Source organism: Podarcis pityusensis (genome assembly GCF_964106645.2).
Source record: "Podarcis pityusensis genome assembly, chromosome: 1".
Classification (NCBI taxonomy): Eukaryota; Metazoa; Chordata; class Lepidosauria; order Squamata; family Lacertidae; genus Podarcis; species Podarcis pityusensis.
Window position 1 is genome coordinate 135,543,064 of NC_138028.1, and position 26,868 is coordinate 135,569,931.

At 42.6% G+C, this 26,868-nt stretch overlaps 1 protein-coding gene across 6 annotated transcripts in view; it reads right to left on the reverse strand.

Moving 5' to 3' along the window:
• The window catches only part of HDAC4 (histone deacetylase 4), a 130,156-nt gene that overhangs the window by 15,066 nt on the left and 88,222 nt on the right, over positions 1-26,868 (reverse strand). For all 6 annotated transcript variants that reach the window (XM_081015997.1, XM_081015999.1, XM_081016002.1 and 3 more), the window contains 8 exons: positions 26,518-26,651; positions 24,914-25,034; positions 18,461-18,507; positions 16,120-16,227; positions 15,716-15,771; positions 11,964-12,051; positions 9,978-10,097; positions 5,512-5,609 (listed from right to left, as the gene is read on the reverse strand). In XM_081015997.1, coding sequence (XP_080872123.1) covers positions 5,512-5,609; positions 9,978-10,097; positions 11,964-12,051; positions 15,716-15,771; positions 16,120-16,227; positions 18,461-18,507; positions 24,914-25,034; positions 26,518-26,651 — 772 coding nt within the window. The remainder of the gene's footprint in view (positions 1-5,511; positions 5,610-9,977; positions 10,098-11,963; positions 12,052-15,715; positions 15,772-16,119; positions 16,228-18,460; positions 18,508-24,913; positions 25,035-26,517; positions 26,652-26,868) is intronic.

Below are 26,868 nucleotides of genomic sequence, written 5' to 3' on the forward strand. Positions count from 1 at the left end.
TGTTAATGACTGATGGACTAGCTGTAACACTGTGTTATTGAATACATGATTCTGGATTACATTCTAGTGGGTGAAGAAGACAATTCACCTGTCTCAGGTGCCTGTAAAAAGGAGACAATCTTGCTGCCCAGAAACAATGGGTAAAGCGGTAGAGAGTGGAATTCTCACACTGACACCAACTAACCCATTAATATTTCAGTAAAAGGCCTCTAGTTTCACAACAGTGTCTGGTTTCATTAGAATATATAGTAATTCCACTGACATTCTGCAGCTGAAGAGAATATTTTCTTTCTTATATTTTTCACAGACGGCAGCTACCTTTTCATGAACAAAGTATACTAGGAGTTAAAGGGAAGGCATGTGTATCTTTGCCTAGCTCAAAAGGATCTCCACTGATTCATCTGAAGACTTCAAAGCATCTGAATTTTGCATTTGGACTGGTTTGAATTACAGCTCAGTTCTGCATTCTGAGTTTCTAAGTTCATAGTGAAACTGCCTGTAGCTTCTGGATTTCATTAGGGCTAATTTTCTTATCTTTTCTTCAACTTTTGGTTTGATCCCTTGGAAATGCAACGTGGCATTCAATGGGCCAGAGTAACAAGGTGCTGCTTTTAAGGCATGCATTGCCTCATAAGATGGGGGGGGGGGGAATACAGCCCATTCCCTTCACTTTTCTGCCGCTCTGGGGACTATGAATTGTAAACTTCAAAGAACCTTTTTACATTAAAATGAATAGAAGTGAATCAGGAAAAGGTTTTTCAAAGCAGCTGGTTATGAACCTCAAAGGCCACTTGACAATCTATTATCATGGGGCAGGGGGACTTGGCACAAGATTAAACAGGTTTCCAACATAACTTCCAGGCTGAAGGTGTGTGCACATAGGCATGGACTGCTGGAATTGTTTTCTATAGATGTGGTGTGCAATCCTACGTTTTTCTAGCAGACACAGGTTTGTGCCCCACAGGGAGTGGGGGATAACAGCTTGGCCAGTGGTGATCTGGCCCACCTGGCTGACATTCCAGGCTGGGCAGTGGGTGCAAGAGTCAAGGCTAGGCAACACAGATAAGAAGGCAACCGTTCACTCTGGTTTGCCTATGGCCCATTTGAGAGGACTGAAGCTGGTGCCTCTTCTCAGGGAGTATTTGCATTCAGATACTTAGAACTGCAGTAGAACTGGAAATGTGAGAGACCCTGGCAACAGTAAAGAGCAGCACGGAGAACAAAAGGTGTATTGTTATCATCACGTGGAAGGGGGGAGCACTCTAGCATACAAATACCTCTTAGATCTTTATCCCCCCCCTCCCATTTTACATATCTGTCATCTCTCACCTCCTTCACCCCCATCCACCCCCATTCCAGTACCACTGTCATCTGGGGCATCAACACTTGCCTTAACCCAGCTGCTCTTCCAGCTGGGAAGAGAGAGAGAGATGCAGTGGCAAGTTCTGTCTGCCACAAAGCAGAAGCAGAAGCTACAAGCCCAGGAGAAAAAATGTATTTGAAAACGTCTATGTAAATCCACACTTCAAAAGAAGCTCAATCCAGGTGGTTGAGGGGGCAGCAGTGAATGGCCGCACTCCCTATTCATCACCTGAAGTGGAAGCTGTAGCAAAGCGAGGAGGAGAAGCTGGGAACTGGATGGGAATGCAGTGCTTCCATACTTATGCTTTATATAGCAATGCTGACACCTAGTTATCTGTATTCAATATGGCACAAGATCCAAATATTTTGAAACCACTGGAGACATCTAGCTGAGAGACAAGTAGCTGGTTGCATCCACCAAGTGGCCCTGGTCCAAACTCAGGGCTGTCCTGGTTTTTCCAGCTGAAGTGGATGCCCAGTCACAGGGCAACAGTGTCTGCCCTTCAACAGCGACACCTCTATCCAAGATGGTACTGAAGTTCTTCCCCTTCACCAATAGTAAAATCCACAGGAAGGCTTTTACGAATAACTCATTCCTTAACCAGGGTAAGGCGAAGATCTAGAAGTATTCAAAGAGACCAGAAAAGGTGGAGATTGCCCAAAGGATACTGGCAATGCATTGGGTTCTTTTGTGGCAAGGACCAGTGGCAGTATCATTCAATACACGAGCATCACAGACTTCTGTACTGAACATTTTTGAGAAGACAGTGGTCACCTGTTGTGGACAATAAAAATCTGGTCTCAGGAACAGACTGGAACTATTAGTGCAATTGATCAAGCTTTTAAAGAAAGGCCTCAGCTCAGAGGCAGAGAATCTGGTTTGCATGTAGAAGGTCCCAGGCTCAACCCACATCATCTTCAGGTAGGGCTGGGACAGAACTCAAAACTCAAAGCTGAACTAGATGACCCAATGGCCTGACCCAGTAGAAGACAACTTCCTATGTACTGCTTGTATTCTGTGGTGCTTTGCAGTAAGCAGGAACTAAGCTTTTAGGTATAGCAGGCTTGAGTACCCCACAGTAACGCTCTGTGGGGATCACCATAAAAGAAAGGGAACAGATGAGAGTTATTCAAAATAATTGTAAAGCTTTTCATATCAGTTTTAGAAAATACAGTGGTACCTCGGATGTCAAACGGAATCCGTTCCAGAAGTCCATTTGACTTCCAAAACCAAAGTGAAGCTTCCAATTGACTGTAGGAAGCTCCTGCAGCCAATCAGAAGCTGCAGAAGTCACGTCAGACATTCGGGTTCCAAAGAACGTTCACAAACCGGAACATTCTCTTCCAGGTTTGCAGCGTACGGGAGCCAGAACATTCAATTCACAAGGCGTTTGTGATCCAAGGTACGACTGTAAAACAAAACCTGAAAGTTGGCAAGTCTACCTACCAGTAAATGCCACAATCATTATTAAGTTTTTTTAATAATCTTTAATCTTTTAATAATGTGTCCCTGTGTACAGAGGGATATTGCTAGCTTAAAATATTTTTTTTCACAAGTGACAATAATCTAAACAAAACTCACTGTGTGTAAGTGATCCATAACAGTTTGCTGTGAAGACATGTACTCAACCACTGGTCTTTACAATTGTTTCTTGCTGAAGGGAAAGTAATGGCAGTACCTTGATTTAGTGTTGCACACTTCTTCATTTAACATATGTGGCTCGAGATGAGCATGACAACCACAGCCATCTGACAGGGAAGCATAGATCTGCAATGCTCATATGATGCTATAAATCAGAGGTAGGGAATGTATTCACTCCTCTGGTATTATCTATACCTATACATCATGGAAAGTACTTTCCTAAAACTCTCCCCATATCAGGCAATAAGTTCACTATGTAGCTCAATAGTACACAGTACACAGGAGGATGAGCTTAACTGCAATCTTTGTCCATTTAGCATGATGTGCTCACATCTAGGTACACTGGAGTAGCACTTAAACGATGTACAGAGCACAGATGCACAGCAAAATTCCATGTATCTCAAGTGAACCTATACATTATGACTCTCCATTTTAAAAACAAAAGACACTTGAATAGTGCAAGCTACTTAGCTCATGGATACTTGAAAGCTCTTACTTTAAAGACCTTAGTTAAAACTTCAATAAAAGAATTATGTATTCCAGACTGTGCTGTGTATTATGATTTCCTTTGATGAGATTTGAAAGCATATACATAGAATTATGATACCGAGAACTGTGATTCCCTCAATATTTTCTTCCAATCTGGTTATAAACTCTTTGATCAAGCAATGCTCTACTTACTTGAATTCACTGAAACAGCAGAATAAGACCAAAGTGGCCCATCAGAGGTGATGGAAATAAATAACAAGTAAAGAATACATATGCATTGTGGAACCAAATTTAGATAGGTATTAACAAATTACTTAAATATGGATGAAAATGCAATTAGTTCTGTGCTGGCAGGGGACATTCTTTCTATTCTGCTTCCCTACCTTCTTGGTTACTATTCTTGGTTGTGTTTAATTACCGTATTTTTCGCTCTATAACACGCACCTAACCATAACATGCACATTGTTTTTAGAGGAGGAAAATAAGGGGAAAAAATTCTGAATGAAACAGTGGATGTATCATTTTTGTGCCTCATGCTGTGGCCACAGACATGTGATCTGAGGGTGAGTTTGGGGTAGCCCGATGCAAAAATCCTGAGAATCCATGTGGATCTGTGCTTTGTAACCACGTTTTTGCACCATTGTGGCCCCAGGCAAAAGTGGGTGTGTGATTATTTTGGTGCAGGCTGTAGCCATGGACATGCTATGTGATCTGATGGTGAATTTGGGGTGACCCAATGCAAAGATCCTGAGGATCCATGTGGATCCGTGCTTTGTAACCACGTTTTAAGTGGGGAGGGAAGGAAAAACACAGAAGGGACAAGGAGCACGAGGGGGGTGTGCAGAGAAGCAGCTGGCTAAGAATGCAGGAGAGGAGTTTAACGGGATGGAGGAAAGGAAGGCAAAAGTCCCCCCCCCCCCCACACACACAAGCCAGCCCTCTCTCTTTCTCTCTCTCCCACCTGCATGTCTTCCGGCTGCTTGCGAGTCCCTAAAATGCTTCCCTGGACGAAGCAGCACCGGAGCACGGAGATCCTTTGCTTTCCCCTCTGCTTGCCTGGAGGGGAGGGGTTGCCTGGAGGGGAGGGGATTTGCCTGCTCTTTGTTCTGTTTGAGCAAACAGCAACCGAAACAGAAGAGGGTGGGCAGTAAGACCCTGAGGCAGAATGCAGGAAAGCAACAGCTTCCTCTCTCACGGAGCTCCCTTCTCCCTGATGCGCGCGATTGGATTTTTGCCCGATTTTTGCCCCTGTGCTCGGGAGGGTTGGCTCCAGGGACCACATTCGCTCAATAACACGCACAGACATTTCTCCTTACTTTTTAGGAGAAAAAATCTGCGTGTTATAGAGAGAAAAGTACGGTAAGTCCTTCTCAGAGTAGACCCACTGAAATTAATGAACCTAAGTTAATCATGCCCGTTAACTTCAATGGGTCTCATATGAGGAGGACTAGCATGGAATACCACCCTCTGTCTCCTGTTCTAACAATAAGGTAGAAATTTGCTTTGCTTGTAAATCCAGATCAACTGAAATCAATTTTTATTATTAGCACTATTAAAGCAGACAACATGCAGCAACTAGCCTGGAATGGCCAATGACCTGAGGTTGTTTCATAAACCATGGCTTATGAAGTCTTGAATGATCATCTGAACTGGGTCACAACTTTGGGAAATTGTGTCATAAAATGGGAATTTGTACAAAATGGCTTTTCTATACAAAGTTATGCACAATGGCAATTTCACTGTGTTTCATGTTTGAGAGAGAATCCTATTCATTATTATAACATGAATGCATGCATGAGGGTTATCAATATTGTGCTGGTGAACAGTGTCCATGTGCCAATCTTTCCATATTGCATCAGCACCTTGCCACTTGCAGTCAGCTTTAATTCCTTTGTCTCAGAACAGCAAGGTACTCAACACAGAGAGAGAGAGGTGTGTGTGTGTACACAAACACACATACAACAACTCAAAGGGCACATTTAGGGAGAAATATAGGCAGGAAAAGCAGAGAGGATTACCTGAAAGCCGTCAAGTATTCTGTATCTCCCATGGGTGGATCAAGACCACCAGTAAATGCCATGTTAACATTGAAACCGGCACCTGGTCCTATGCCAACCTAAGAAAGGGGTGGAGAGGAAAAGAAAGCAGCAAGTTACACCTCTGGCAAATATTGCCATGCATGGGGGACTGCCCATATCACCTCAGCAATATCTCCAATAATTTTATGTTGCTTCTACAATTCAAAGTGTGATAACACAACAGTTGTTGTTGAGAAGGTATTCTATTTTGCTTAAAAATCCACTGCTTCCTGCGCCATCAGATCAATGAGTGGAATGAAAGGCAGCCTTAATCCTTAGTTAGCATCTAAAAGAAAAACATATGCTTATGCTCGTAACTTTAAAATAGTTATTACATTTTTTAAAAAAACAAACCACCAAATTGTTTAAAGTTCCAGTCATATTTTAAAGCAGTTCACACAGAATACTGGGGACTCTGGATTTGGTAAGAAGTAGCTTCTTAACTGCCACAAATATTGTAAATGCAGAATCAGCTTCTTTTCCAAAAATGTTTCCTGGAGTTCTAATATCCAAGTGCACACATTTTCCTTACTGGATTCAGTGAGCTCAGGATCATCACTGCTGCTTTGGGCCAGAAGCCACTGGCTGAGATTATAAGAGAGTATTTTGTTATTGCAAATAATCAACAAAATGGCACATAAAAAGGAGCATCTATCAGAGGAAACCATGCCTCCTGGTCTCCAGCTAAAAATATAAAGAATGTATCTTAAGAGCTGTCCTTCTTAAGTGAACGTGGGAGAGCTGGGCCTTGGAGCAGGGTTTTTCTGCCCCCCCCCCAATCCCAGTTGCCTGAGTTCCTATGACCTTGGCATGATGTGCTCTGTCTATGGGTGCATCCAGGTCAAGGCCTGCCTTTTATCACAAAGGGTCACTAAGATCTAATTTTTCTGTGTGCCTATTTGGTACATTGGCTTCCACAGGGCCACTTTTTCATGTTTTTTCATTGCTATTCTGTGGCTTGCCATCCATAGCAGTGGATGTATGGGGGGGGGGAGAATGTTTGTCCCTTCCCTCAATCTCTCTTCCCTAGTCCTTTCTATTCTGGGCACGTGTGCAAGTATTTCTGCATCTATACAACTTAAAAACAAACAAACCCAAAAGTGTGCAAAAGCAATCATTATAAAATTTCACAATGGAGCTGTGTGTTTTTTTGTTTTAGTTTTAGATTTTTACCTAAAGATCACACAAGAATGATAAGATCTTCTGCAAGACTCTCCTTGTACTGTGTGTGTATTTTGATTATAGTCTCCAAGGTAATCCCTTATAAGTACTGTGTGGAGATTGAGAGAGAACAGCTTCTCTTAACTGGGTTGTTGAAATTCAAGTATACCTTCAGCATACAGCAACTGCTAGAAATAGGCACATTCTTATAAGTTTTGGCTACCAGAAATAAAACAGCAAGGTTGTGTGCTCAGGTGAGGAGCCAATGGAAACGGGGGTGCAGTGTAAAAGGCCACCCAGTGAAACGTCACCACACATAACCTGCCCACCAAAATTGCACTAACAAGCTACAACACCAGCAAAGACTACAGATGTATAATGTACTATTTTTACTTAATTGATTTGTGGTGTTAAGGAAATTTCTGATTTAAATGTAAATAGAAAAGAAAAGGAATTGGCGTCATAAGAACACTGCAAAAAATGGTGCCCATAAGCAGCACCAGTTCAACAATAAATTCGTGTATGTTACAAAGTATAACAGTACCACGATTTTTCTCAAAATGTTAGTCTATTTCCTCATTGTTTATTCTGGTGCTATTTGCTTTTAGTTTCACTTCTCTTACAAAATGTCCTCAAGTTCAACTTGCTCTTCAGGTTGTGTTGTTGTTTAGTCGTGTCCGACTCTTCGTGACCCCATGGACCAGAGCACACCAGGCACTCCTGTCTTCTACTGCCTCCTGCAGTTTGGTCAGACTCAGGTACAGAAGGTTTAAAAAATTCAACTTTACAGTTGGATGTGTTGGGTTCATTGGGAGAAAAATAAGCTGTGTGAGCACTGTGGAGACCTAGGAGGCTACCTCTCTATGCCTTTAACGCAGTCACTGAAGCCTTGAGAGTCGAAGCCGGGTTCCTTCCCTCCTGGATACTTACATGACATGTGCACTTTGGGGGTACCAGAAACATTCAGTGTTCTTAATTACAAAGAGACTTCCAACTCTAGGACTAAGTGCACAATGGTTCCACAAATAGGAAATCTGCAGCAAAACCTAAGGATGAAGCTGCAGCTCATGCTGTACAGCCAGGCATTTGGCACTTTTTAGATTGACTGAACCTGGTTGGCAGGAGCTGACAAAAATACAGTAGTGCACTGTGAAGGGTAAGGAATGGCATCAGCGAGACAGAGGCCCAGTGTGCACATAATGCATGGGTTCCTGGAGAGATGAAAACTGCTGCACTCTTTCGCTGGTCCTGTTGCCATCATGCTACCTGTGCCTATGTCTTAACCTGGGCCTGTGGTTTGTCTGTTTAGACACAACATTAAGTTTAGCCCTGAGTATCACAGCAGCAGCAAGACCAGAGGGGGGTCATTGTGGAAATTAGTGAAATACCTTCTACCTTAGAACGTGAGACAGCATGAATTTCCAAATATGCACAGGATTTTTGCAGGCTGGTGGATGGGGGAATGAGTTCCATTTCATGTTATAAAAGCATGCAGGTTCCTAATTCCCAGATCTGTTCATGCAGCACACACACAAGCAGTCTCAACCATTATCAGGTACACACTGTCATGGACAAATGTTGCATACCAGCTGGGCAATCAAAGGTATATAGACAACAGTGATTTACACTACTATAACTGCTGGAAAAGATACTGCTCCAGCCAAACAAACCATTACTCATCACATCAGTGATCTTTCAGTTCATGTTACATTTCTTCATGCAAGCATGGGCCCAAAGATTGTCAGGACTTCTTGCGTGTAAGAAAAAGTAAACTGTGTACCAATTCTCATTGTTTTGTACTTGTACAGGCTACTCTGCTGAAGCCTCAAATGGTCAGTCACGAACCTTTCATATTCTGCCAAAAGAGCATTCATATTTTACCCTGACCACGCATTCTTATGGTCGCCTTCCCATACCTCCCCTTGTCAACTTACACTATAGGAGTGGGGGTTGGGCAAATTTCTGCAAAACTTTAATTTTTTTTTCTACCTAGATAGAATATACAATTGACCAAGGTTATATAAGAGTCAATATTTTACTTTTCTTTAGTACATAATTTATTTGACCACTAGGATATTACAGGGCAACCGCTTACTTCCACTTCTTAAATAATGCAATGAGTAATAGATCTTCCCGATTCCAGAGGTGTATAACTATCAAAGAACTCCATGCTTTTCGTAACCATCACTACTAGCTCCATTCACAGCTTTTATCAGCAAATGGCCAAAGACAGGACAGGGCAAGAAAGGCTGCTCCCTCCTGTAAGTACAAATAACAAAACCTTGTAGAGAGTGGATTGTGAAATGTTCATAATTCACTTTCATTAGAAACAATGTATAAATCCTATGTGTTGTAAGAATTGTCCTTTTCCAGATCTAAGAACTCAGGTGATGGGTGTCCTCTACTGGTAGAAAAAAGCAAGGCCTTCTGACAAATCAAAGCTAAATAAATATTGATACTAAATGCCAACTATTATTTTTAGGAATGCCAACCAAAGTTCAAAAAAGTGACTCTTGCCTGCCTACCTATATTAGCAATACTTGTCTCTAGTTGTTGTAGTGACTAGAGCAGGCTTCCTCAACCTTGGCACTCCAGATGGTTTTGGCCTACAACTCCCATGATTCCTAGCTAGCAGGACCAGTGGTCAGGGATGCTGGGAATTGTAGTCTCAAAACATCTGGAAGGTGGAGGTTGAGGAAGCCTGGACTAGAGGCTGGGGTAGGAGGTGGGGAGGGAGACTAAATGATATTTGCAAAGACTGAAGACAAGAATCTGAGAGTGCTGCTTGTGTGTAAAGGCTGGGTGCAAGTAGCGAGACAAGCGCACTAGGTTCAGGCGCTCATTTCACCAAGACTGACTGCCGCCCTCCTTGACTGATCTGATCACTACAGCTGACTGCCACTCTCCTTGAGTTCAAAGCAGGGAGCCTCCTCTACTCATGGAAGCTGCCTGCATTATTCAGAAACACAGTTCTGAGGGATTCTATATCACATTGGGAGCCTTCACAAGCAGAAGGCTTTGCACCCCGCCTCAAGGACAGCAGCATGCATAGATGTGATGTTTGGTGTGCCTTTACAAGCAAACAACATGACTGAATAGGGCATCAACACATTCATATTTGCCACACCCCCATACGAATTGTAGTGAAAGTCCTAATCCATTATTGCTTGAGTGACCTCTAAGATTGCAATACCATTATTATAAACAAATGCTGTAAGAACACATATCAATATTATTATTATTACCTCATCAGGAGCTCCACTGCCCGGGAAGAAGTTTCCATCATCATAGCGATGTAGTGAAATATAAAGAACATTAGGATCATTGTAGAAAGCCTGCTGAGTACCATTTCCATGGTGTACATCCTTCAGGGATAAAGATGATATCATATAAGAAGGTTTATAACATGATAGGCTGTCTACATTAACACTAACTGTAATGCAACGTTTCATGTTCATGCTACCAAAGCCCTGCAGGGGGAAGGCTCAGCAAGGCACAATTTCATACCACCAATTTTAGTAACACTAATGTATGGTTAAATGATTGTGACAATGCTTGTTGCATTATGCTTGGTTGTCACATGAGATGCATACTGCGAAGGGACTCACTTTCAGTCCTATAAATAGAAGATGCAAAAGGTGGACTGGCAAGTAAGCATTTCTGAACATAGAGAACTGCCCTGACATAATTTCAACTATGTATAGTAACATCATCAAAACTAGTAAGAATTGATTCTTCCAGTGATAAAGGATGTAAAGCCTATACACAAACGTGGGGCCAGGCTACTCCGTGCTTGTGTGAGTACCCTTCAGACAAGTAACAGGGTCTGCATCTCTGAGAGAAGAGTCCAAGAAAACAGATTGGAAATGACTGAAAAACACTGCAAGGGAAATCCAGAGAACACCTGAACTGGGATGCTGGATGTGCTGTGCTAACATGGCCCTCCACCGCCCTGCCCCGCCCCTGCCCCTTGCCTGCTGTCTCACCTCCTTGTTTAGTGGTGGTGCGGCAGGCAGGATGGGAACAGGGCCATAGGTAGACCTGGCCCTCATATTAATTTACAACTGAACCTGCTGCCTGATAGGATCTACAGAAGACACCAGTCTAATAGTGCCTTATAACAGATAGACAGGAAGGTCCAAACTGCCATGCTGCAAATGTCCTTGATAGAGAACAAATACGAAGTGCCACAGAAATTGCTGCAGCAGCACTTCCTGGGGCAGCAAAACTAGTAGCAAAGCCAATACAATCGCTGCTGGTGGTTTGAGGAATGGCAAGTCTATGTACTCTCTCCTTCTATGTAACAAAGAGAAGTTCAACTCACTCTCCCTCAAACATCAATCATATGCCACTGGTGTTCCTTAGGATGTAACAACTAGGCAGAAACTGAGGGGATTAGTTTGGTGCGAAGATCTGGGTAAAACGTCCACAATTCTTTACTGGCTGAAAGGGCTCCTCTCTCTCCAACTTTCCTGTGCAGATGTGGATGCAGTGGCAAGCAGGCCTGCCTACCACTTTTCAGGGTAGTGCCCTTAAGACATAGGTAGCTAACATGACACCCTTCACGTGTAGTTGGACTCCTGTCAGCCCCAACCAGCATAGCCAACGGTCTAGAATGATCAGAGCTGTAGTTCAGCAACCTCTGCCTTTAAAAAGCAGAATAAATAGGTTCAAATGACGTCTTAGTGTAAGTCCTCCAAACAAAGGACAGGTGCTTCACAATAGGAACCTATGCGCCAGAAAAGAAAGCATGTGATGTGTGAATGCTTTCTTTTCCCTGGTTTCCATAGGGCAACAGGCTGCCTTTTAGGGTGCTGTACTAAAATTTTTGGTCCAGTCCTGCTTGTAACATGCTGAATATCTCCAGAACAAAAGCAAAATACAGAGGAGACTTTCAGGTAGATGTTCCCTGGTGGGGCTGGATACCTAACTTGCCTCCAAAGCTTATAATGCTCTGGAAAGAAGGGGGCATCCCCATAATTATTAGCATTTTGCAAATGCTCCAGACATTAAGCTCTGTGCTGACTGAGAGCCAAGTGCTCTTCAACTTGGAATGAACATTTGGTTGGCCTTGCTCTCCTGTCAACAAAGGAGAAAATCAAACGTTTTGAGGATTCGAACCCACATTTTATTGAGATTTAATGACTGCACTTTTGCCGACAGAGTTCTTGCATTTTGTACCTGTATTGGAAAGGGGGTGGGGTGTAAAAAAAAAGGGCTGTTTCACTCACCCAATCCACTATAAGTATTTTGTTCACATTCAGTCTTTGCTGGAGAAGCTTGGCTGAAATTGCCACAGAATTAAAATAGCAAAACCCCCTGAAAGATAATAGATTATTATAGATGTATATGTGGAAAGTACACTTGACAACTTCAGCACCAAACACTTTCCAAGGAAAATGACATATGCTGTTGCTTCAAAATGAGGAGATAAAATAAGACACTGAAATGTATATGAAGATGGCAATGCCAACTATTTAATGCACAGTCTATTAGTTAGATATTTGCCAAACACTCTCCATGTTCAACTTTCAGGTTTAAAGCACTGCATTCAGATTTGCTGGGGGGGGGGAGGGCTTGTTAAAAAAAATACTGGAGGGGATGTTTGGTTCTTTTCTTGCCCCTGCTTGCTGCCATTTGGTTCCCTTGTTGTTGCTTTGGCAACTTTTTGTCCTTCAGAGTGATCACTGGCAACTGGGTGCTACTTAAACACGATGGTGACAGCATTACAGACGTACCCAAAGGGGTTTTATTGCAGAAAACTATTTTTTCCTTGGTGTAAAACTTGCATGATTTTGAAATAATGCTGACCAGCTTTGGTTTAGCAAACTACAGTAATCCATTTCAAAAAAATTATAAACACACTCAAATAGCTTCAATGTAGATAAGGCCTACATCAAAGAAATTACCCTTGGTCAGATGATGATGTTATGTAATCTTTCAGGGATTATTGGTAGTGGAACAAAAAGAAAAAGAAAAAACCCCAAACCAAAAAACCATAATCTTCTGACTCCAAACGGATGTCACCTCATAAAATCTTGGAAGGAATGCCAAGAGCCATTTAGTCCAATCCCCTGCAATGCAGGAATTTTAACGAAAGCATCCAAGATAGACAGCCATCCAACCTCTGCTTAAAAACCTCCATGGAAGGAGAGTCCACCACCGTCCGAAGGAGCTCTTACCATCATAAAGTTCTTCTTGATATTTAGATGGAATCTTCTTTTCAATTTCTCTTTTATTTTATTTATTTACAGTGGTGCCCCGCAAGACGAATGCCTCGCAAGACGGAAAACCCTCTAGACGAAAGGGTTTTCCGTTTTTGAGTTGCTTCGCAGGACGAATTTCCCTATGGGCTTGCTTCGCAAGACGAAAATGTCTTGCGAGTCTTGAGATTTTTTTTTCGCTCCCCCCCCCCTTTTCTAAGCTGCTAAGCCTTTAATAGCCTTTTAGCAGCTAAGCCGCTAAGCCGCTAAGCCTTTAATAGCCGCTAAACCGCTAATAGCGCTAATCCGCTAAGCCGCTAATAGGGTTGCTTCGCAAGACGAAAAAACCGCTAGACGAAGACACTCGCGGAACGGATTAATTTCGTCTTGCGAGGCACCACTGTGCCTCATTTATTTATTTATTTGAGAGTTTCTATGCCCCACCCTTCCTCCAGATCAGAGCACAGCATGGCTTACAACAACAATATACAGTAAGGTCCTAGAATAGACATCCTGGGGAAAAGTGACAAGTGGGGTGCCGCCAGGTTCTGTCCTGGGCCTGTTGTTGTTCAACATCTTTATAAATGACCTGGATGAAGGAATTGAGGGGATGCTCATCAAATTTGCAGATGATACCAAACTATGAGGAGCAGCTAATGCGCGGAAGACAGAACTGGGTTCCAAGATGACCTTGACAGATTGGAGAACTAGACCCATTTCAATAGGGATAAACGTAAGGTTCTACACTTCAGCAGGAAAAACCTGCTGCACAAATGTAAGATGGGGGCACCTGGTTTGCCTGTGTCCAGTTCTGGGCACCACAGTTCAAGAAGGACACTGACAAACTGGAACGTGTCCAGAGGAGGGCAACCAAAATGGTCAAAGGCCTGGAAACGATGCCTTATGAGGAACGGCTAAGGGAGCTGGGCATGTTTAGCCTGGAGAAGAGGAGGTTAAGGGGTGATATGATAGCCATGTTCAAATATATAAAAGGATGTCACATAGAGGAGGGAGAAAGGTTGTTTTCTGCTGCTCCAGAGAAGCGGACACGGAGCAATGGATCCAAACTACAAGAAGATTCCACCTAAACATTAGGAAGAATTTCCTGACAGTAAGAGCTGTTTGACAGTGGAATTTGCTGCCAAGGAGTGTGGTGGAGTCTCCTTCTTTGGAGGTCTTTAAGCAGAGGCTTGACAACCATATGTCAGGAGTGCTCTGATGGTGTTTCCTGCTTGGCAGGGGGTTGGACTCGATGGCCCTTGTGGTCTCTTCCAACTCTATGATTCTATGATTCTATGTGAAAAGGATCTAGGGGTCTTAGTAGAGCACAAGCTTAACATGAGTCAACAGTGCGATTCAGGCCCATTAAAGACAGACAGCTGCCCAATTCTTGGACCTGAGATCCGCCTACCCACAGGACCTCCATCTTGCCAGGAATCAGTTTCAACTTACTGTTCCTCATCCTCTCCACCACTACATCCAAGAACTGGTCCAAGATGGGCAAAGCCTTGCCTGACTCAGTTGGTACAATGAAACAGAGCTTGGTGTCATCATCATACAGGTGACACTGCTTTCCAATGGCTTCATATAGATTGTAAATAACAGTGGAAACAGAATAGAACCCTGTGGCAACCCAAAACCAAGGGGTCAATCTGGCTTCACCCAATGATACTTTCTAGTAGTGACTCTGAGGTGAAACAAGTCCATTCTATCACGCTGTGGGAGAAGGAGTAAGCAGGGACTGCAGGGCCTCTCCATCAGGATTCTAAAAGGTTAGCAACTTCTGACTCCTTTTCTCCTTGAAATATTTCCATTTCAGATGGTCATTACAAGAACTATGCAACAAAGAAATACAGTAAGGCCGCAACTTACGCGCATTTAATTTGTGCGCATTCAGCTTTACAGGCTTGGCAAAAATTAAATTAAATAAATAAAAAGGAGCGGAAAGGGGGTGGGGTTCTGGGGAAAATGACACTGGCAATCCCACCAGCCACTGAACCCAATGGGTTTTGACTATATGTGATTTAACTTTAAGCACAATCCCCAAAATGTAATTCCTACGGCCCCTGTTAATTCTGCCAGCTCAGCTCTCCCCTGCCTCATGCAGGGCACAACGAATCACAAAAGCAAGTGCTGGCAAAAATCACAATGCAGGAAAAACCATGAAGCCAGCCAATTCCTCTACATGGCTCCATCCTTATTTCAGACATCGTGGTATATCAATATGTCATGGTGTTTGGCTTGTGATATATTGCAATGTTGAAAACCAGGTATCGCCCAGCCTAGTGAGCTGCTGAACGGAACACTGAACTTCTGACTGGGGTATACCTGGGTGAATTCCAATGTACCATTCGACTTGTGAAATGTTTTTGTTGCCACAGAGAACGCTACAAACTTAATTGGTCCCCCAACACTACCTTCCTTGCTAGTCTACAGAGTTTTCCTAAACCTTTGGAACAGATTTTCAGAAGCTACAGGGAGCTACTGAAGGAAGTAGGAATCAGCAAAAAAGAGCTTTTATTCTTCTATTTAAATGAATGCTCCTGATGTTCTGTTAACAGAATGGTGTTGGGTTTTACCCATTGTGTATGAAAAAGTCGCATGGGAAACACTATGAACTGATGCAAAAGGACAAGCATACATGCAAACTGCAAAACAAAAAAACAAGCTCAGTATTGACTTGGAGGTTTTTTCAGGTGAAAAAGACACCCCTGAAACTTTCAGCTCTAAGTTCTGTGAAAACACTAGTAAACATAGCCAAAGCACAAACACATACTCACATGGGTGTGCTTTCTTCAGCATGGTGACCAGGAGGTCGAACTACGGCAAATCCATTCTACCAAAACAAAACCACATAAATTTCAACCATATTTAAATAATTGTAGCTAACTCGCTATGTAGTTTGTGACATATTCTGCTGGGTTCTCCCCCACCCCCAGTACACAGATTCTGGGGGGAAAGGGTAGAAAACCAACCAACCAAAACCAGATTCTTTTACCTTTTAAAATACAGAAAAAATGTTTTAGCTGCTTCTTAAATTTTAGGCATGCTGCTGAAATCTGGGACTATTTCAGTAAGGATTACAGTTTACATTTGCACACGATTTATAAAATACAGTCCTCGTGACCAAGTTATTCTCAAATCTACAAAGTAATAAGCAAATCATCATTAGCATCATACTAACCTTTAGCTCCCCTGTAGCCACTTTAAAAACAAGCTCTATAACACAACCAACAGCAAGGCGAGCAGCACTGAAGGAATGGACCTCATTCCAAATTGTATCACTGTCAACCTACATAAAACAGATTCACATCAGTAAAGCTATTTTTAAAAGTCACAGACCTGTGTACTAAATTCTGTGGTTATGTTACTTGTGTAAGCTGCTTAATCATAATTCTGCTAATCATCAATATCTGATGGCACAATTCTTGCATTTTTGTCAAGTGAGATCAAACAAACCACAACGCTAGGACCTAGAAGTGGATCACAACCTGACTTATGACGGATTGCAACAGTGACATCACCATTCTATCTCTGTTTGCTTGTTGTTGTCTAGAGAGATCCATTAGGGAACTGTTTTAAGATGATGACTACAAGGACACTCCTTAGGCAGGCACTGTTTGGTGGGCTGCTACCATCCTAGATGAGACAAAGGGCAGGACCCAGTTTTCTTTTCTTCACAAGTAAGAGAAATGGCAAATGATCAGGTGCATTAGTTATCCAGCACTTTCTTGGAACTGGAAATAGTGCAGTTCATTCTGTATTTTATAACTAGCCCAATCAATGAATGATTTAAATGCCTTCTATATTAAAGCAAACTGTAGTTATCAAATAGCATTACCACCACCATCATTATTAATAAGCATTATTAGCTACATTCTAGTTGTGTTTTAACTGCACAAATATTCCCATAAAATAGAACAATAAAACCATAAAATCTCAACATAATAAAACGTCAGCAAATTTCACAGGACATGTTAACAAGAACAGCTAACAGACACATTTGTCCACAAAAGGAACAAATATAAATTTAAAGGTTTAAAAGGTGCTGGCAACAAGGAGGGTCATAATTCCAGTGAAAAGGAGTTCCACAACTGGGACACCATAATAGAAAAGGCTCTGTGCTGTGTCACAATGAAGCTGGGCATTTGTCTGTTGTTATTGGGAGGTGTTTTCTGGTCAGAGGCCTTCCGTCTATGATTTAAACTGATTTTCCCAATTGGAGTATAATTGGAACGGCGTGTGAAATTTTGTACTTGGCTATATTGTGCTGCCCCTAATCGTTATAATCGTCTTTCATATGGTGAACCAGAAATTTCTTTTCTAATCTGAACTCTTTACATATCATCAACACTGTTGTATTTTACAATATTTTGGATACATCTGGTATAAAAAAGTGTCTGTGTGGTTTATCTTAAATGAGGCAAGTAAAAGGTATACTAGTTATATAACAGGAACACGGTATCCTTCTGGACCGTCTAGAGGAGTTAGGAGCTGGGGGCCTGTTATGTTGCGGTTCCGCTCCTTCCTCCTGGGCCATGTCTAGAAAGTTTTCATATATGCTGTAAGCCACCCAGAGTGACTGGGGAAACTCAGCCAGATGGGAGGGGCATAAATAATAAAATTATTATATTATTAAATATTAACCTGCATTTAGTTTATAATTAAACAAAACTGCATTGAGAGAATGTCAAGCACTCCCTCAAAGTCTCAAATAACTGCAGTAGTTCGAAGAGATGAGGGAACAGCCAACATGATATATACAGAGATAAATAGACTGCTGAAGCTGCCATGAAGGAGGCTTTGTGCAATAGGCAAGAGCCAAGGAGAAGCAGTGTCACCAATACAAAGCAATTTCAAACCGATTATACTGTTAGTTACAATAATCAGTGTTTATTTAGTGAAAATAGTCATTCTGTGTTGCATCCAATGGTGACTTTTGTGTTGATAAAAGTCTCTTTGATGCAGGAGGGGCTTCCATCCGAGGAATGGAGAGGGAGCAGATTTTTTATGATTCCCCCTCACAGCTAAGTTCCCTACCCTCCAACACGGGTTCCAGAGGCTTCAGGAAAATGTTCCAAAGAGCAAAGGGGGTAGTGAAAGGGGCATAGGTGAAAAATCACCTCCCCGTTCTGCTGATTCTACTGGTGCAGTGGCGTAGCGTGGGGGGTGCAGGGGGGGCCGGCCGCACCGGGCGCAACATCTGGGGGTTAGGGTTAGGGGGCGCAAATCCACGGGTTAGGGGGCGCAAATTACTTGCCTTGCCCCGGGTGCTGACAACCCACGCTACGCCACTGTACTGGTGACAGGCCTCATAGGATCAAAGAGCATTCTGTCAGTGGAGGAACACCACTGGATGCAACACAATTATTTCATGTAAAGATATTCTCCCTGCTTTAAATCTTACTTCTGCAGCAGTCTGTGGTACAGATGAATACTATGTTATTCAATCATTTTAGCTATACACAGTGGAACTCTAACCTACGAGATACACACATTATTTTCATGGGGGAGGGAGTACTTACCCCAACGCCACCACAAGGGAGCCTGACAAACATTGATGTTAAAGAGCCTGGGGGAGTTAAGAGGAGAGCAAAAAACTGTTGAAACTGCACAATTCTCAGGCTTTTAGACTAAGCATTTTATGAACATGCACCTGATGTCAGCTGCAGGAGAAACCTACCCATTCACAGAATATTAAGTGTGGCATGTATACATTTACCTTCATTTGCCTCTTTCTTACACCTGTCGACTTTTGTTTTCCATAAACCTTCAGTCTAGAATAGATTCTCCTAAACTAACTCCCAATATATTCTGTGTCATCCTAGTGACTTGTTATAGGTTGCAGTATTTATTTAAAGGGCATAATAGTGCCCTGGAATGGTTACAAAACCTTTCTCTGATTTATATACATCTTAATGCATTTTCAATCTGTTTTTTAAAAAACCATGCACATCTCAAAGTATATACGATTCTGAACAGGGCTCCAAAGCAATTTCAAGAACATCCACATTCTCTGAAGACACTTCAGAAAAAGAAAATCATATCCGTATCATTCTGTCTGAGGGTATTAAAATGTTACCAGCAATTTAACAGAAACAAAAATCCAATGTGATAGTCAGATCATTCTGGCTCCAACTGAATATAATGGTAAGCCACGGTTAATGGTTTATTGCAAACACACCAAATGTACCACAAACACTCCTCCACATGAGCAAGCATGAGCAACCAACCACAATCCTCAGCTTGTTATATCTGAACTGGAAATCATGGTTTGTCTTTGCTCAAATAAATCATGATCGATAAAGCCAAGGACATTTGACTTTACATTGTGGTTTCTTTGGAGTGAAACAAACCCAATCCCTGGGTTCCCTGCAACAATAAGCCAAGCATTGTGGTTTATGGCTCCTGCTCACTAATGGAGAGGAGCAAAGTGGAAACAATCTGTGGATTCATGGTAAACCATAAATCATGACTTACCTTGATGTGCAAATGCACCAAACATGCAGTTTTCAATGAAAAGCACACCACTAGTGGCATCAGAATTGTTTCTCTATCAGCCTCTAATCAGCAAATTGCAAACCAATGCATATTGGGAAATACAGTGGTGCCCCGCAAGACGAATGCCTCGCAAGACGGAAAACTCGCTAGACGAAAGGGTTTTCCGTTTTTTGAGCTGCTTCGCAAGACGAATTTCCCTATGGGCTTGCTTCACAAGATGAAAACGTCTTGCAAGTTTGTTTCCTTTTTCGTAAAACCGTTAATACCCAGGGTGCATTGCTGGAAGAGGTGCAGTTGCGACCTGACTTCTAGGAGCAACACATTGCACGCGGTGTGGTAGCCTTTTCTGAGGTTATTGAGGACTTTGCTGATTTTTGAAGCTTTTCCAAAACTTCTTTTGCAGCCGTTTGGTAAGTTAAACTTTTAAAACTTTTTTGGGGGGTTTTGGATTTTGGGTTGGGGTGTTTGGAATTCAAGGACTTGGTGTTGGGGAGAGGTTTGCAAGAATCTGGGAGCTTGTGTGGGTTTTTCCTGCATTTTTATGATTTTTTGTGACCATTGGGCCACTCTGCTGTTTTTTTAAAAAAAAATTCTGGGTTTGAATTTCTGTGTGGTGGGTGGCTGGGGGAACAGTTGAGGAGGGGTTTGCAAGAATCTGGGAGCTTGTGTGGTTTTTGTTTTGAATTTTTGTGATTTTCTGTGACCATTGGGCCATGTTGTTGTTTTTTTCAAAAAAAAAATTCTGAGTTTGAATTTCTGTGTGGTGGGTGGCTGGGGGAACAGTTGAGGAGGGGTTTGCAAGAATCTGGGAGCTTGTGTGGGTTTTTTTGATTTTTTTTTTGATTTTCTGTGACCATTGGGCCATGTTTTTTTTCAAAAAAAATTTCTGAGTTTGAATTTCTGTGTGGTGGGTGGCTGGGGGAACAGTTGGGGAGGGGTTTGCAACAGTTGGGGAGGGGTTTGCAACAGTTGGGGAGGGGTTTGCAATTTCTGTGTGGTGGGTGGGTGGCTGGGGGAACAGTTGAGGTTTTTGAAGACTTTGGTGAGTTTTAAAGCTTTTCCAAAACTTCTTTTGCAGCCATTTGAGGATTTTGAAGACTTTGGTGATTTGCAGCCATTTCGTAAGTTAAACTTTTAAAACTTTTTTGGGGGTTTTTGGATTTTGGGTTGGGTGCTTGGAATTCAAGGACTTGGTTCTGGGTTTGAATTCCTGTGTGGTGGGTGGCTGGGTGCTTTTGAATTTTTTGGGTGTGAATCACTGATTATTATTTTTTCTTTTCTGAGTTTACGAAGCTAGGAGCTGTGCTGCCATGGGACCCAAGAAGACTGCTGCTGCAGAGGCCGGCGAGAGGAAGAAGGAGAAGGTGACGCTGGAAATGAAGAAGGAGATCATCCGGAAGCATGACGGTGGAATGCATGTGACAGACCTCGCCAGGGAGTACGGCAGGAACCCATCGACCATAGGCACCATCCTGAAGATGAGGGAGAAGATCCTTGCGACTGATGCAGCCAAGGGAGTCACCAGGATCGTGAAGAACTGCCCAGCTGTTCTGGAGGAGGTCGAGAAGTTGCTCCTCATCTGGTTAGAAGAGAAGAAGCGTGCAGGGGACACAGTGATTGAGGCCGTCATTTGTGAGAAGGCCAAGGCCTTGCACGCAGACCTCATCCAGGAACAGCCAGGAACCTCAGGCAAGCCAGAAGTCTTCAAGGCAAGCAGAGGCTGGTTTGACCGGTTCAAGACGAGATCTGGAATCCACAGTGTGGTCAGGCATGGAGAGGCTGCCAGTTCTGATGTTCCTGCTGCTGAAGACTTTGCCTTGGAGTTCCTGGAGGCTGTGAAGACGGAGGGCTACGTTCCACAGCAGGTCTTCAACTGCGACGAGACCGGGCTGTTTTGGAAGAGGATGCCCAAAAGGACTTTCATCACTCAGGAGGAGGCCAAGTTGCCTGGCCACAAGCCCATGAAGGACCGTCTGACCCTGCTCTTCTGTGCCAACGCAAGCCTGCTGGTGTACCACTCGGAGAAGCCACGGGCCTTCAAGAAACACAAGGTCGACAAGGAGCAGCTGAGTGTCATGTGGCGATCCAACAGTAAGGCTTGGGTCACACGTGTGCTGTTTGTGGACTGGGTCAATCTTGCTTTTGGCCCTGCTGTCAAACAGTACCTGCTGGACAACGACCTGCCGCTGAAGGCTTTGCTTCTGATGGACAATGCTCCTGCTCATCCTAAAGGCCTAGAGGAGGACTTGTTGGAGGAGTTCAGCTTCATCAACATCAAGTTCCTGCCGCCTAACACCACGCCACTGCTCCAGCCGATGGATCAACAGGTCATCGCCAATTTCAAAAAACTCTACACCAAGGAGCTTTTCAGGCGATGCTTCGAGGTGACTGATTGCACCACCATCACCCTGCGGGAATTCTGGAAGGACCACTTCAACATCGTCACCTGCTTGAAGATGATCACCACGGCCTGGAACGGGATCAGCCAGAGAAATTTGAGTTGCGCTTGGCGCAGCCTGTGGCCGGACTGTGTGGCACCAAGTGACTCTGATGCACCAGAGTCAACAGTGGTGCAGGACATTGTTGCCTTGGGGAGGACCATGGGCCTGGAGGTCACAGAGGAGGACGTCAGCGAGCTGGTGGAGGAGCATGACCACGAGCTGACCACCCAGGAGCTGGTCGAACTGCAGGCAGAGGCTGTGCAGGAGCAGGCCTCGCTGGAAGAGGAGGAAGCAACTGAGGAACGGCTGTCCTCCAAAGAACTGAGGGACATTTGCATGAAGTGGAAGGATGTGCAGGCTTTTGCAGAGCGGAACCACCCTAAGAAGCACGTGGCACGTGACCTTGCGAACACTTTGATACGAAGGTCATGTCGCCTTTCAGGGAGGTGCTGAAAAGGTGGATGAAGCAGCAGACCATGGACAGGTTCTTAAGCAAGAAGCAAAGAATGGAAGAGGAACCTTCTTCGAGTGGTCCCCCAGAGTCTTAGAAAATGTAATGTACACTTTGTTGATTTTTAAATGTTTTTCTGTCATGTTTAGAAACTTAATTTATTGTTCCTTCAATTTTTGAAATGCTCTTTACAGTATGTGTGACTTTAAAGAGCACTTAATAAACTCTTGTTGTACCAAATTTGGCTTTGTTTGGACTTTTTTTGACCATAGGAACGCATTAATTGAATTTCAATGCATTCCTATGGGATTTCGTGCTTCGCAAGACGAAAAATTCGCTAGACGAAAAAACTCGCGGAACGAATTAATTTCGTCTTGCGAGGCACCACTGTATATGTAGGGAAAATGTCAGGGCACATATATAGGAAACATCTATTTTTATGGGGGGGGGGGACTAATGCAGGAATTCCTATGAAGAAGAATGAAGTATATTATCACACATTTCCTGATTTCCAAGATAATAAACTCCATGAGGATATGGCCTGATTGCTTTGTTCTCAAAATTGGCTAGATGTTAAAAATTGTGGTATTTAAATGAGAATCGTCAATTATTCTATCATTTGAGACTCCACTAATGTGTACCTTTCCCCAGCTGTAGCAGCAGCAATTGTGTGTTTACTTTCAACTTGTTCAGAAAACCTTATACCATTTTTCCAAATCCATTATGATCACACCAGAAAAAAATCACTTCCTGTTCCTAAATAATTGCTGAAATGTCAATCTATTGTTAACAAATGCACTACGTTGCTATTTTTAAAAATTTGCAGTGTGCTATTTTTTGGCCCGGAGTGCTAATTCAAATGAAATAAAGAGAGTGCAAAATATAGTCTGAAGCTCAACATCAAAAAACCTAGGATCATGGCCACTGGTCCCATCACCTCCTGGCAAATAGAAGGGGAAGAAATGGAGGCAGTGAGAGATTTTACTTTCTTGGGCTCCATGATCACTGCAGATGGTGACAGCAGTCACGAAATTAAAAGATCCCTGCTTCTTGGGAGAAAAGCAATGACAAACCTAGGCAGCATCTTAGAAAGCAGAGACATCACCTTGCCAACAAAGGTCCATATAGTAAAAGCTATGGTTTTCCCAGTAGTGATGTATGGAAGTGAGAGCTGGACCATAAAGAAGGCTGATCGCTGAAGAATTGATGCTTTTGAATTATGGTGCTGGAGGAGACTCTTGAGAGTCCCATGGACTGCAAGAAGATCAAACCTATCCATTCTTAAGGAAATCAGCCCTGAGTGCTCACTGGAAGGACAGATCCTGAAGCTGAGACTCCAATACTTTGGCCACCTCATGAGAAGAGAAGACTCCCTGGAAAAGACCCTGATGTTGGGAAAGATGGAGGGCACAAGGAGAAGGGGACGACAGAGGACGAGATGGTTGGATGGTGTTCTCGAAGCTACGAACATGAATTTGACCAAACTGCGGGAGGCAGTGGAAGACAGAAGTGCCTGGCGTGCTCTGGTCCATGGGGTCACGAAGAGTCGGACACGACTAAATGACTAAACAACAACTAATTCAAATACCTCACAGGTTGAAGTGTAAATGGGCTAACTTACTAGCCAAGTGTGTCACATCACTTAAAAACAAACAAACCTGAATGAGGTTACTATGACAAGGCCAATTGTCTCTAAAATTATATTATCTGATCTTAATTATTTTTTATTCTTGTAAAAAATTGTCATTGTCCAATACCGCATACTTACTTAGGAGTAAGCCCATTGTAGTCAGTGGGACTACTTACTTCCAAGTTCACATGCATACAACTGGGTTCTGTAAGGTTTTCCAAAATTGCATCCAGGAGCCCAACCAGCTATAAACCTTGAAGTTTCAAATATTATCAGATCACATTTTGAGGGTGCTCTAATTGACTTTTTGCACACCATTTGCCTAATTTCCCTGATATTCCAGGATTATTAAATTATTTGTTGGGGTAGCATGGAAATATGGAATCTGATCAGGGATTTATTACCAATTATTGTAGTTGTTTTAGTTTACATTTCTTAAAACATAACTTAAGATTTCTATTTGTTCTTAAAATGTGGTACACAGTCACGCCTTCAACATCCCATTTGCTTGCTTTGTTCTTAGCCTGCCACTGTAAGTTTTTTGTTTCTGTTTTAAATGTGGCTAGCACTATTTAAAATCTGGCTATGATTTTCTAGGCAACACACAAGACACATACAGAGATCCCTTGCAAATGAACAAGGCTTGATAAACATACAACAGCTTATCAGTTCACCTCATTGGAGGGGGATGTGCTGTGTGTGTGTGTGTGTGTGTGTGTGTGTATGCCTACGTGTATATCTGTGAGAAAGGTCCCTGGAAAAAAAGCATTCTCCTACAACAGCTTATATAGACTTGAATGCAAATGAAGATCACAGAACTTTGGATTGAAACCCAGATAAAAAGGAGTAGACCATCATTATGTCCCTTGCATATCTGTATATGCAGAGATTACTAGAGTCAGGATGTATAGACTGATGCTCAAGGATGTAGAGAAGACTAAACGCCCTGCTGTACCTAACAGTTTCTTGCTGTCCAATTTCTGCCTATTCAGAGGGTTGGTACCATAAAGCAGGGTGTGGGCTTCTGAATGAACAGTCTGTAGTTCTTCTAGGGTAGCTTTTCTTCCACGGATACACTGCAAAAGAAAAGAAAACAATGAATTACATTTACTCTAAAAAAGCAGCAAATAGGGGAAAATATAACTGAAGTTAAACATAGGTTTATTTTCTAAGCTTATGTTTCATTTCCACATTTTTATTCTTAAATTTTTGAATTTCTTCTTCTCAAACTAAGCCAAGAAATTTAGGATGTTTTATGAAAACAGGTTTTTGTTATTCTGGCTACTGAAAATAACAAAAACAATTCATGAGCAATTAAACTGTCTCAGCAGGACTCACTGTGTTGAAATAATGTGGTAAAACTTGAAATAACTAAGTAAGACACATCAAATAAAATATTGCTTGATTATTACTCATCTAGTGCACACAGGAAAAACAATATGTAGCCTTTTGATACCAGCTAATATGAGAGGATCGGAGTGGGTCTTAATGCCCAACATACTTGTATTTAACAACAGTTTGATCTTGTGGACTCTTTTCTCCAAATTCACTCAGATAATAACTAAATGAAGTTTAAAAAGGACTTGCACTGCAAGTTTTCCCTGGAGTTCCTTTCCCACATATTCAAGGCCTCTGATCTGAGATAACAGAAATGGATGAATGAATGAATATTGTATCTTAGATTGTTTGCGGTAACTATGTAAAAATAAACCACTGGACCCAGACTATGACCAACTCACATTCGGATCAGGCAATAAAATCTACAATAATGGTCTGGTATGCACATCGCACTACGTGAAATCATGGCTTAGTGCAATGCACAAGCAATTGGACTCCAGTCACTGCATGCCTCCCTAGTTTGGTTGCTGCACTGTGCTGAGCTAAAACATGGTTTGGTTTAGTGTGCTTATGTTTAGCTTTTCCAGATAAACCACAAGCGCTAAGTCATAGGCCAAACCTTGGTTACAGCTCATGGTTAATCTCAAGAGAGCTAAACCACCAGCCTGAATTCAGATGACACACAAAGTCAAACCATGATTTAGCTTAGCACAATGCTAGAGCAAATCAATGTGGGAGTTGGGGGAGAGAAGCACAGCAGCCACAATCCCTTCTCTGGGAGCCCACACAGTCACAAGAAGACATGGCTTGGCTCAGTGTGAAATGCAAGCCAATTATGCAAATGCAAGTAAATTATGTATTAACAAACTAGTCAGAAATTTCAACCTGTGCATCTTTAAAATAAAACCTAATAGGCTTAGAATAAGTCACATGAAATTGCAGAGTTTTCCCATGTATGTACTATTAAGTTAGTGTACACATGCAACAAAATGAAGTTGTAGAATCCCTGTATGGTAGAGGATACGGTAACCTTTGACCACAGCTCTATTTTTGAAGGCCTGACCGTGTAAAAACAACAGCAGCACTCCACAACACTAGCACATCAGACAGGAAGGTTCTATCAGCATGCTGCATATATAAATTATATATATGGGCAGGCCTCATTTCCCCAGTATCACAAGTCTGTTTGCTTTTCCCCGATTCTATTAGGCCATCCATTACCTCACACTTGCTACGAAGACCTGTCTCCTGAAGCCGGGACCAAATGCTCTGGATTCTCCCTGCATGTTCTGGATGACTGTTTGTGTTGCCGCAAGTGCACTGGTGTTTCAACATCAGAGTATCATACACAAGGCCTGCATTAGAGGATACAAAGTAACTCAGTCTGCAGTCCTGTACTTATTTACCTGGGAGATAAACACTTCTGAGTAGATGCGTACAGAACTACATTATTACATGCACTATTATTATATGTGCATAGAATGTATTCTTTGAAGCAGAGTATTTTGAATTGATTTTTGGACACAGCTTTACCAAAAACATGGGACGCGGGTGGCGCTGTGGGTTAAACCA